Consider the following 12809-nt stretch of genomic DNA (forward strand, 5'->3'; position numbering starts at 1 on the left):
ATCTTTACCTCTCAGCTTTTATTTTGAAAGGATGGCATTCTCGGTAAGATGAAAAGCATACTTTCTTTAAAAAAAGGAGGACCCCTTTACTTTGGAATAATTTGACTATAAACTTTTGGATTATAAAGTAATTAATTATTTTACGTGACAAGAATTTGGAAGTGTTTCAGGGCCACACCCATCCTCCCCTTTAGGAACCACATCCTTACAGATTCTGTTTTTGAGTTTGAAGATGTGCAGCTCTTTTACTTTAAGACATGTTGGAAAAATAATCCTAACACTCATAAAGGGTCATGTGTCATGATCCTCAGGCAAAACTGTTCGAGACAAAGCTTTTCAATATTCCAGAACACTGATGGAAGGTAAATTACAATGCCATTTATTGAGTTTACACAGTACCTCACACACTCTTGTCTCTTTACTGTATGTGCCCAGCAGACTTCAGATTCAGCATCTAGAAACTGTAATTTTCTTTGAAACATCATGGATTCATTTCCTCCTATGTTGCAGACCCACCATCACCTCTGAATTACCAGAGCAAAGGATGAAATGTTCAATTATTTATTTGTAAGCAACAAAAAGAAACCTATTCAGTATGTTAAAAATAAAGATTCATAAACTGCTGCTGTGTTTCGGTCATTGAGTACATACACACACACGCACAGCTTTGAAGGAACAGCGTGTAAGAATAAGTAATATCGAGTCTGCAGTAACGAACAGACGACTCCTTCGTTCGCCTCTCCCTTTTCCATGTTTGTGAGGGACACGCTTAAAGTTACCACAACAATTCATGTTAGAAAAACATACTTATAAGTGGTATATTAAATGTCTGCTATTACACCCTTCCAAGTGTTACAAATTGGACCTTTAAATCAGTTTTTCTGTCACAAATTGGAATTTTCAGGTGCAGAACAAGTCTCCATCGCTCAAATAAAATGCATGTATGATGCTTGTTGTAAAACGAGGAGTTAAAGTTTTTATGAGATGCTAAGATTCATTACCTGCTGTCTCTCATTTGAAAAATAGTATCATTCAACAAACCAGTCTTTTGTAGCGTCAGGAAAAAAAACAAAAACAAAAAAAAGCCTCAAGATCACAGCAATGTCTGCTGTTGATCTCAGGTAGTTATCTGATTGCTGTGGTGTCGTGGCAGCTGTAAGGTTTCTTTTTCACCGACACTCCAAAAAAAAAAAATCAGTTTTCGCATCCACCACAAGGTTTTATCCCCACGTGTAAAAGTAGATCTTCTGCCAGGTGGGAAGGTATTCCATCAGAGGGCCTGAGGACACAAAGACAGAGTGGGGTAAGTCCGGTGGGGGGAGAGTGAGTTACACACTGGAGCTTTAAATTCTGTTGATCACATTTGACTTTTGTTACCAGTGTTATATTCAGCCATGTATTTTTTTCTTTGTTTATAACAACGCTCATCGACTGTCCGGCTGCCCCAGCCACACTTTAACACTTCATTACACTTCATACTGACTACGATATGTTCTCCAGACGATCACTCTGGCCATATGAAGAAAAGCTCAGACATGAATGCTTACTTGCAACCAGTCCAACCCCTGGAATGTGATTGGCCAGGATTCTCAGCAGGAACAGAATCTTTTCTCTGCAGGTAAAAAAAAACATGATCATAATTATAAAAAAAAAACTCTGAACACCTGATCCCCTTTCAGCCATTTCACAAACATTCACACCACTCTTCCACTTTCTCACATGCTGCTTTTCTGTCTTTTACATCATGAGACATATCATATTTTCTACGGTTCATCAGATAAAATACACACAAACTCAGCCCATTCCCAACCGTTCACAGAATAAATGGTTCGTCTGTAATTCAACTGGCAATGCCAGTGACCGATTTCATAAAGCGACACAGCAACAGACGTACTCGGAGAATTTGTCGTAGAAAGGCGAGCGTAGCAGGTAGTACAACAGGAGGAACCTCCTCCTTCTCATCTCCGCTTTCTCCCATCGGTTCTGAAATTTTGCGTCATTGAGAACGGCAAAGCTGGAGGAAACAAGAACAAATTATCATCAATGTCTTATTTGTTCAGTATATTTATTGTGTTTATTTTCCTTTTACATAAGCATGTTTTGTGAGTGGAACCTTCTCATTGATGTAATGATGCACACTTAGAGGGATCCTCTTCTCAGGAAGGACCCTTGACTTTGACAAACAGTGTTTTCTGTGTGTTCTGAAGGCAGAGCTTTCACCAGAGCGTAGTGTGACTCACTACACAGGATTGTTTTGTTGGCAGATAATTTTATTCATTGATTGACTGATGAAACAAATCAATCTTCTTATCTCTTTCTTTCTTTCTTTCTTAAATCAACAGGGACATAGCAGAACATTGCTTTTGTCACCATGGACAAATTCTTCAAAAAACTTCCATTCTTGTTGTGTCCCCGTCAGGCTTCGCAGCAACTTTTGTTTGTCTATCACTCCCATTCTGAGTATGTTAGGAATGTCTCCAAACAATTCAAAGTCAGACGGAGGTCATTTGAAAGTCAAGGGACACTGTGACTTCAGGAAGGAAAAAGAGACCTGATCCAATCTAATATTCGCATCAGATATGAGCCACAGGCTAATTCAAATTCAGACCAGATTTATTGACTGATTTTTGTTTATCATAAATACAGCGCACAAATACGCAGATTAACTCGGCATACACAACAAGGAAACACCGACTATGTCACTTTACGCATAATGCCAACAATAACAAGTACTGTTCAACAATGACAATATTTGAGAACAGTCACAAACCAGTTGTTGTTTGCCTCCAGCTCTGGCAAACACATTTTGTGTTAATGACTTTAAGAAATGTACATTGTATGTACAAGAGGCCAAAAAGGCCTTTGTGACTCCACTGAAACTTTAACCTTTCAACCATCACTTTGTCATGATATTAAAAGTATATATTATACAGTTTGTCAAACCAATTTGTAAAAGTTTGCACTAAATTTGTAAAGATTCTGTCAAAAGACACTCTTTGACCAAGTCCATAAAGAAAAATCTGTATTGTTAGCTCAAGAGCAGGGTTCAATCCTGGTCCTGGGGACACACTGCCCTGCATGTTTTAGATGTTTCCCGCTCCAACACACCTGTTTCAAATGGTCAGCTCGTTAGCAAACACTGCACAAGCCTGATAACGAGCCGTTAATTTGAATCAGGTGTGTTGGAGCAGGGAAACACACAGACCCAGGATTGAGAAAAGAGGACACAGGAGCTGTTGGTTTCCACTGCCTTGGAGTAAGTTCTTGTTGGAAACACAGTTAGAGTGTCATTGTGTCTTTTGAAATGACTCGGCACAAAATGTGTCGTTAACAGCTTCATAGTTCATAAATGGTCTAAAATCACTGTATGGGACTAATAATAGTATTGGTAGATACTGGAGTTTGTGAAATCGGTATCGGACACAAAAAAGTGGTATCGTCCCATCTCTAGTCAATACCTCATACAACCACGCTTCAGCAAACCTGAACTATCCCTTTTTAAAGGACAAAGAAAACACCTTAAGAAGAAAGAAAACAACTTAAGCAACCCTCTGCAGACACAAACACAACTGGAGACGAGCAACAATAAGCAAAATCCAAATATGTATGTATGTGTGTGTGTTTATTTATATGTATATATATATAAGTTTTTGATGATTACTAACTGATCATGAAATATGCATACCCTTGCAAATATAATAGAAAGAAAATAAATAATTACCTTGAAAGCTCCAGGGCTCCAGAGATGAGCCACGGCTTCCACGACTGTTTCCCACAGAATGCAAGACAGAGCACTGCAGGTTTGCTTTGAGGAAACATTTTCAGACATTGACTCTTTACTAGACAATGTAACAAAGCTACAGCAACAGGATTATTTTTGTTATTTAAAATAGTAGTAATAATAGTAATTTCATGACTCCATGTAAGATTTAGTGAGTCGTGGCTTTTTGTTTGGAGGTAAAAGACAGATTTTATTCTCACGGTCTATGCAACACAGAGTTTGCAGCCGTTTGGAAGTAGCAGTAAGCCACCAGGGGACTGGGGAAAATTACACTACTTCTCACTTGATTTATAACGTCAGTAAACGTTTTACTCATAAGTCAAGAGTCTCAGTCATTTAAGCTGGCAAATGTGCTTTTATTTACTGGGGATCGATCCATCAATCAATGTTTTTACCTAATAGCTCAAAACCTGTTTTTCCAAGCCTATGTGCGATGAGTAGGTTTAATATGGGCAAATATGCCACACCAGACAAGAGTGTGTTCAGTGCCAGAACTATTTGCTAATCCTGCACTACAGACAGACTCAAAAACTCTTTTGTCCACCTGACCACAATAAGATTGTACAACTCCTTTCATTTACGGCAGAGTGGAAAATAAAACATACAAACGTACCTTGTTTTCACAAGCACATTACGAAACAGCTTGTTTGGACTACTGCTGCTCTCAAACTGTATTTGTTTATATTGTACAATGTTACCTTACCAGTGTCTTTTTTATTTTAAATCAGTTATGATAGTTTTTATTCACATTATTTTTGAGTCCTACATGTTTAATGCGTCTGTAGCTGTGTCTTGAGCTGCTACTGGATTTATCTATTTTTATTTTTTGTATCTTTTTCAGTGTAAAGCACATTAAGTTTATTTTTAATTGATTAAAATGTATCTTATTGCCAATTAGTGAGAGCAAGTTTGGCCTCTGTATTCAACCCACCCTTTTACACACCAGTAGTGAAAACACACAAACCAGACGCAGGAGCAATGGGCAGCACTTTTTTTTTAACCAGCGACTTTCGGGTTACAAGCCCAATTTCCTTCATTTTTGTCTTGTTGTTGTTGTAACATCATATGTAATTTTTGTTCATTTGACTTATTTTCTCATGAACTAATGGAGGAAATATTGAGTACATGTGTTCCATCATAAGCTTTACCTTCCTTTTTAATGTCTGTCTGTCTTGAATATTATTGATAAAGTATATGGATTGTTGTAATTGAAAGATACGGTGTAGGAGAGGCCGTCCGATGTACACCGACTCGGCGAGCGTCGCCTGGAGGCTGAGCTGCGTTGGTTTGTTATGGAGCATCTCCTTCAAACTGCTGTGCCTCTGCTTCTTCTTCTGACTCGGTGCTGCCCAGGGCCGGGCCTGCAGGGCTGGACCTGACCAATCACAGAGACATACAGCATAAACAAGGTGAAGACACTGCATCACCCAATACATCACTAACAACCACTATCATTTTCAAATGTGCGACATCCTTACTATAAACTGTATTTGATAGTTTATGTATGCATTACAAATCCTGTGCTGAATCAGTCTCTCCTACTGTTTTTAATTCTGTGTAATGAAACAAAACATTAGCAATCTAACAATTTATTAATTTAATAAACAGGGGCCTCAGTAGCATGTGGAAGAACCATACACAGCCACTTCTTGTTGTGCTAAATTTGGATAGAGAGATAGACAAGACATACTGTTTCGAATTTTGATTTACTCAATCTATTTTGGCACTTCATGTGAACCTTTTCATGAACGATTTTCATTACTCACGGTAACAAGAGGAAAATGTGGTTTTACATAGTCAAAATGTTGACGCCACTCAACCCCGCCTGTGGCAGTGTGCCACATTTAAGAGCCACTGACACGCAGCACTGCAGGTATTTGTGAGACACCACTCGAGTATGAAAGTGCAGAGAATTAAAGACTGTAACCTTAGAAAGGTCACGTTAATTCATTCAGCTGAAACAAGAGATTTAATCACAATCTTTATGCGTTTCAGGGAAGCAGGCTTTTAAAACCAGATATTTCCGTGTTCACGAGAAAAACAACAAATCGCAAACAAGGGGCTCAGTTGCACAGAAGCTCAAATTGCTATCATTTTCACGCTACTTGAAGCAATCTCACTTTTTTTTTTTTCTCATCATCTACAATGATGACAGATTAAATTAAGTTCTCGGTTACCATTGCCCAAGGGCCGAATGACGCGTCCTGACCTCTGACCCACAAAACAAGTGTCGTCTTCCTGCTCCCCATCACCTTCGTCTGTGAAAGAGAGGAGAACAAACAAATGTTTTAACAAGCAGCCATTGTTTAGGACTTTAGTTGCACTCTTTTGAAGTGTGGTTCTAGGAGGTACTTAAGGATAGTAAATATCTTATAATCAGCTGACCAGGCTTTGTGTGTTCCCGTAAAGCAAAAACCACATTGTTAACATGATGTGTGCTTACATTATGCATTTGACCAGCCTTTGGTTAAATGGCTTTAGGTTTCTGTTCTATTTTATTCTATTCTAAAATAGTTTTTTCCTGGTGTCCCTGCTGGGAGCCTCATTAAGCACATATGAGAGAGGCAGCAATGTTGTTGAAAAATTATAGAACAATAACATTTATGGTGAATGATTCTCAGGCTAATGGAAAGTAATTTTATTGTTCTACTGACAGGTATTTTTTATATACATATATAATATATTAACTATTTAGTGTGTCTTGTTTGTTCCCAAGGCCTTTTAAGTCGAGAGTTACCAAATGAAATTGCATCATTATGCATAATGACAATAAAGAATTCTTGAATCTTACTGACCTTCACTACCAAGGTCTGCCCCTCTGTCCAGGGGAATTATTGGAGGTGAGGTCTGGATACCAGATTTGTACCACAGAAGAAGCACAATTCGGAAAACTGTCCTGATGAATGTAAGAACAGAATAAGGTGAGATGGAGAGAGGGAGGAAAACAGAAGGTCTTGTCACAGAGACCACAAAGCATGTCGTTAATAGATATGGTATGAACATAAATGAAGTTTGCTTCCTAGCCCAGCTTTTTTTGAAGTATGGTTGTGTGAGGAAGTGACTGTGCTATTCTCACCTACCGCAGTTGAGAACAAAAGGATCACGTAATACATTTTATTCCTGTTTAAGTCTATATCTTATTTATATGCTTGCTGCTTTATCTCATCATTAGAAAGTAAAGTTTGTAAACCACCAGAGTATAAATCAATATTTTTATTTTAATGGTAACTCGTTTGCCACTGGAGTGGCTCAGTGGTTAAGACCAGTGGTTAAGACCCTACCTTGTGTACCAAAGACATCATGGTCGCAAGTTCGATTCCACCCCTGGCAAATTGTACTTGATTCCATTGTAAGTCGCTTTGGATAAAAGCGTCTGCTAAATGACATGTAATGTAATGTAATGTAATGTTTTATAAAAAACATTTTCATGAGGTTAACATTCAAACCAAGACATACAAAATTGGTAACAAGAAAAATAGGGTGAAAAAAGACCATCTCTGGATTTTGTCCCTAGAAATGACTAGACTTTTTTCCATTAATATAACACCCTTTTCTTTGCCTGTCACTACTTCAAATCAAAGATGTCCTTGAAGAAATAGAAGAAAGATCATCCCCCACCCATTTCACCATGATGGCTTTCATTTCCAGCATTAAATGCAATAGAGGAACTCCATGTTTTTAAAGAGAAGCAGAAGTTTCCATGCAGACATAGTAGTGGTTATACTGACACCTATTGACTTACTGCTGTAATATTTGTGTACACTGTTCCAGAATAACTGAATTGTGTTGCATTCCCACAGAAAAAGCAGCCATGAAATGTGGTGAAATATTTTTTGCATATAGATATATGATTTTAAAAAAATCAACAGGATCTCAATCATCTGAGGTAGATTTGAGCAAATTACTAACTCATCAATTTTAAGCTGATGGTCTGCTGCTGCATTAGATAAGTCTGACTCACTTTTAAACCCAGAACACCTTTAATCTTACTGAAGGAGGCAGCAGTGGATCAACAATGGCACAGTGAAATCACTGCTGCTGACTATTTCAGTGCTTGGAGCAACCATATCTCAAAAAACTTGAAACTATGCCCTTTAATTTCTAAAATCAGATAATTACTTAAATATAATATCAAACTAAAAATATACCGCTCTATGTTGCACATGAAAGATTTGTGAATATTTAAAACACTGTAGACATGTTGCTATGCTGTTTGTATTTGTTTATAAATTGACAATTAAGTATGAATGAAAGTAGAGCTGTAACAACCGCCTGCAACAAGTATAAATTACCTTATTAATTGAGCTCCGCTATTTACGAGCTATCCCACTTCTCATATCTTTTACACCTGAATGTATAAATATAAACCATTTAATTTTTGGTTTGTGTACATTTTGAGGCAAAAAGCAAATCAATTAATTGAGCAAATAATCAACAGAATAAAAATAACCACTGCAAAGCTAAATGAAACAATTGGTTATGCTTATTAAATATTACAGTATTGTGTGGCCACACACCCTATTTTTTTTTCAAAATGTATTTATTGATATCAGGTTGTGAAGAGGAAAATTGGCAAATAAAATTAAAAGTTTCAGAAACAAATGACGGACTTCGATGCCTGTTGTGATTTGTTTTTGCGATTTGCACTTTAAGGCCAGAGCACATGCATGACTGTTTTTGTTTTAAAACCATGGATATGAGCACTGGAGGTCATAATGAGTTTTGAAGCATACTTAAAAATCTGTATGAGTGCGATCACCAGCCAGCGCCCAACTTCACCCCACAGCTTTGTGGCTCCCATCTCCAGGAAAACCTCCACAGATTCCAACACAGAGAGCCAGGTGAGGAGTCTCTGCTGGGAGAGTGTCTGGAAAAACACACAGAAAAATAGGAACAGTGAGTCTTATTGCTCACACATTTATTCTTTCAGATTGAAATTAAAATGTTCCTGTTGATGAGACATGTTACTCCAGGGAAACTGTCAGCTCACTCATCTTTTCTTCTCATTAATAAAATTGTGTGCATTTTTAAAAAAAAATATGCTGTTAAGAAAAAAACTAAAGTGATAACTCAAACAGTATCTTCTGAAACTTGTTGGAACATTTTACTTTTACTGCAAAAATGTCTCACTAGGGCTGCACTAAATTTATCAATTACTTAATTAAATTCCAACTATTTTATTTCATCTAGATCTGCTGCATCGTTACATTATCCAAAAAAAAAAGGTCAATACAGAAGAGACTAAATAAGCTCTGCATTTAGGCACAGAACTAACTGAACCTGTAAGGCTTTATTTCACTGAAACAGCAAGTATTAATTTTGTTGTGAAATTATGGGAGAAACCATCGAGTGTTGCTCACCTCGGGGAGGGAACATCTCAGGCTTTTGCGCAGTATACTGTCATTGAACAGAACTAGGAGGTTTGAGGCAGAGTACACTGAAAAGGACAAAGTGACAAAGAAGAGGGTCATTCAGTCTGAGCTGTGCAATATACTGTATAAGGATTTTCCTATTGAAAACTTGCTTTCACTTTGTAAACTAATCACTCTTCCACTGCAAGGTCCATAGAGAAAATCAAATCACACAGGACTTCCTGATATACACTACAACTCATCAGTAAGTTCAAATGAGCTGTTTTGTGATTTTGGTGTTAAAATCAGCCTTTTTTAAAGTAAGAGCAAGCATTCATGTCTCAAGGTGGTTCTCAGCACAGTGGGTGCACACAACGCAATAAATGCCAACTACACAACCACACATGAGAACTCTATCGCTCTAATGTTGAGCTGATATGGCAGACAAGTGTAGGCTGCCACAAAACCCAAAGTGATTAATAGTCACTTATCGTTCAATTAGAAAATGATATACATTCATGTCTGAGAGGAAAAGGTCATGGATGTCTGTCCATGCAGAAATCCTTGGCAGATAAGTTGTTTATCAAACCAGTGCTGTACTGAACATTCGCCCTCACTTACCTAGTTCAGATATTTCATGGGAGTCAGCAAATCGCCCTGCAAATCAGGAAAAAGAGAACAGGCTCAGGACATGGACAGATATACAACCATTAGCATTAGGGCAGTGGACATGTTCTGTTTTGGTGCACGCGAGCAAGTTGCAAGAAAATACTGTGTACACACAAAGAACGAATTTTTCTAAATATCTGGACTCTTTTGCAACAGGACAACAATTCAAACAACTGAAAGATCGATACCATGGACTACTTCATCTAATAACTGATGGTTTAAGTTTTTAATTCAAAATCAAATACAAGAGCAGAAGACTAACAAACTGTCCTGGGTGTACCCTGCCTTATGCCCTGGGTCAGGTGGGATTGGCACCAGCCAGCTTAAACCTAATGAATGTAACAATGCAATAACTAAATATTAGGAAATATGATATTTATACATGTATCAGCTGCATTTACTTTTCTCATGAAGAATCATTGACATTTCATTTGGAAAAATGTATTAAAAAATACATAAAAACAACTAAAGACCAGGGCTGTAACAATCAATTGATTACTAACCAAACTAGACTAATTCCCAAACATTGTAATAGTTGATTAATCACTTTGAGTGAGTTTGTATAATGTTAAAAATATGTTCTGTGATTTAAACTTCCCAAATGTGAATATGCTCTGGTTTTATCAATTATCGAATAAAAGGATAAGACTTAGAGCGCCATCATACCTGTAGGTCTTGTTATTATTATTCTGTATAAAACTCTTGACTCAAAGTCACTTTCATAAAAATAAATACATATCAAGGGATAACAGCTAATTAAGGAGGCACTGGTCATGGGACTTTTGCATGCATTAGCTTGGCTACCAGTTCCAATAAATGGTCAAGTATGCAGCATCAAACTGTACCAACTGCTGTAAAACATGGGTCATGGGCTGTTTGCATGGGTTGACACGGTTTGGTTAGGATTTTACAAAACTACTAACACACCCCAAGGAAGGTACACAATCACCCGTCTCCCTTCACATAAAACACTGTTTGAAGCCCAATTATACATTCGTTCGGGTATTAATGTCAACGTCGGGTACACATTGAAAGTGGAGTTTTTACACGACCCCTAAGCGGACTAAAGTTTAATCGATTTATCATAAACATTAGTTAAACATACTTTGACTGACCTGCGATCAGATATGACAGAGTCCGCACTGTACTCTCTAGCTGAGCTGTAGCACCTGGGTTGCTCCTGACGTACGCCGTGTAACGCTCATAAACCCGGCTCAGTTTGTCGATGTGCTCTTTAATAAAAGACATGTCCGTTCCAACTTAGTGCTCACTTGGAAATAAACGCCTCATTTACCCGAATCCCTGACTTAATAAGTTTACAAACTGTTTACTCTCTGGTCTGACAAGCGCAAAGTACACGAACCCCCGCGATTCCGGTAACACGTGCCGTCACTTATTTATGTCCCCCCCTGCGCTCCTCGTCAAAGAGGTTCCTAGTCAGTTAGTGTTTGACGCGCCGGGTTCTTCTTCCGGGCACGTTATTGTTGCATCAGCGTCCAACCATCTAACACAGCCACAATGTCCACCTCAGCAGAGCCAGGTACAGAAACATGTTGTCAGTTTTTATCTTCACTTGCTCTTCACTGAAAACACACAAACTAAATATGTTGACGCGATTTAATACGTTTAAGGCTAGTCAATTAACAAGCCTTAGCTTTATTAGCCACTTAGCTAAAGGTAACCCTGTCAGCAAAATACAAGGCTAACCCTCGTTAAATATTCTGCCATTTAAGATGGTTGGATAGTAATGTATAGTAAACGGAACGAACTATACAGCATTTACGCATTTGTGGATACATTAGAGTTAACGCATTTCCTGAAACTAAATAAGTTAGTCCTGGTTGTTACTTAGCACACAATTCATACAGCGGCACATCATTTATACAACTAACGTGTCAAGTGCATTGATTGCTCCGGGATTTGAACTGGGCTTTGGTTTGACCTGTTTGATGAAGACATCGTGTGGTCCTGTGTTTAACTTGATGAAACGATCATTCTATGTTTCTGCCTCTTAATGTAAAACAGAATGGAACAGGACAAGCACAGCTGTCACGACCTCAAAACGGTCTTAAAAAAGGCGACCAGTATTTCTACATTACTGCACCTGAGCTATTGTAACACAGCTGATTGTCTCCACACCTAGGCTGATGTTGAATCTCCTCCGACCCTGTATATATTTCCAGTAAACATTAATATTGATGGAGGCTTAAATCTAATCAGTATTATCATAATATGATAATAATACTTTGATGTATCACTGTGATGCCTTCCTGTTTAACAAGTCCACTTAGTTTTACACATTTCTGCATAAAGGTTGGTGAACGCAGGACTGACATCTTTGTAATTGTTTTTTTTTTTTTTGTTGTTGTCATGCATGTGAAACCCAGTTCCATGTTTAGTAATAAATTAATAACTATGTGCACTCAGTCAAAATAATTTTTTTCAATTTGTATAGTCACTTTTACTTATAGTCACTGTTACTTCCAAAAGTATAGATGCTACGGAAAGTACTCAGACACTGCAAGCTACTCAGTTTCCCACGGTCCCTTATCTTATAAGTTGTTAACAAGTGTTAAAAAACAGATCTGTTTTCAAATCATCACCTAAATTTATTTGTTAGTGGTTCATGGTTCATTAGCACTTTATCCTCCCAATGAGGGTCACAGTGGCTGGAACCATTCCCATCTGAAGCAGAGCAAAAGGCGGGGTACACCCTAGACACATCACCAGCCCATGGCAGGGTCAACATACAGAGACAACCAATCATTCACTCTCACATGCACACCTTTGCCCAATTAACCTAATCACCAGTTTGCATATTTGTGTACACAGGGAGAACATGCAAACTCCACACAGAAAGGCCCCCGGTCAAATGCTAACCTCTGTACCACTGTGTGATCCACATAAATCCCCAGAAAATGTTAACAAAGTTTTTACTTTGTTTTTTGACTTATCCTGTTTACAAATAGACAGATTAGCTGACAAAGCAGAAAGCATAACCTCCTTTG

At 38.0% G+C, this 12809-nt stretch overlaps 1 protein-coding gene across 1 annotated transcript; it reads right to left on the reverse strand.

Moving 5' to 3' along the window:
- Positions 1-358: 358 nt before the first annotated feature.
- Positions 359-11197, reverse strand: LOC122772561 (peroxisomal membrane protein PEX16-like). Its single transcript, XM_044030731.1, has 11 exons — positions 10917-11197; positions 9754-9789; positions 9142-9218; positions 8515-8648; positions 6577-6677; positions 5959-6039; positions 5001-5156; positions 3722-3794; positions 1895-2014; positions 1548-1612; positions 359-1279 (listed from the first exon to the last, which is right to left on the reverse strand). Exons 1-11 carry the CDS (start codon positions 11047-11049, stop codon positions 1221-1223), a joined length of 1035 nt encoding a protein of 344 aa, XP_043886666.1. The 5' UTR covers positions 11050-11197; the 3' UTR covers positions 359-1220.
- Positions 11198-12809: the final 1612 nt, after the last annotated feature.

This window comes from Solea senegalensis, linkage group LG7, assembly GCF_019176455.1.
Source record: "Solea senegalensis isolate Sse05_10M linkage group LG7, IFAPA_SoseM_1, whole genome shotgun sequence".
In the NCBI taxonomy this organism is placed as follows: Eukaryota; Metazoa; Chordata; class Actinopteri; order Pleuronectiformes; family Soleidae; genus Solea; species Solea senegalensis.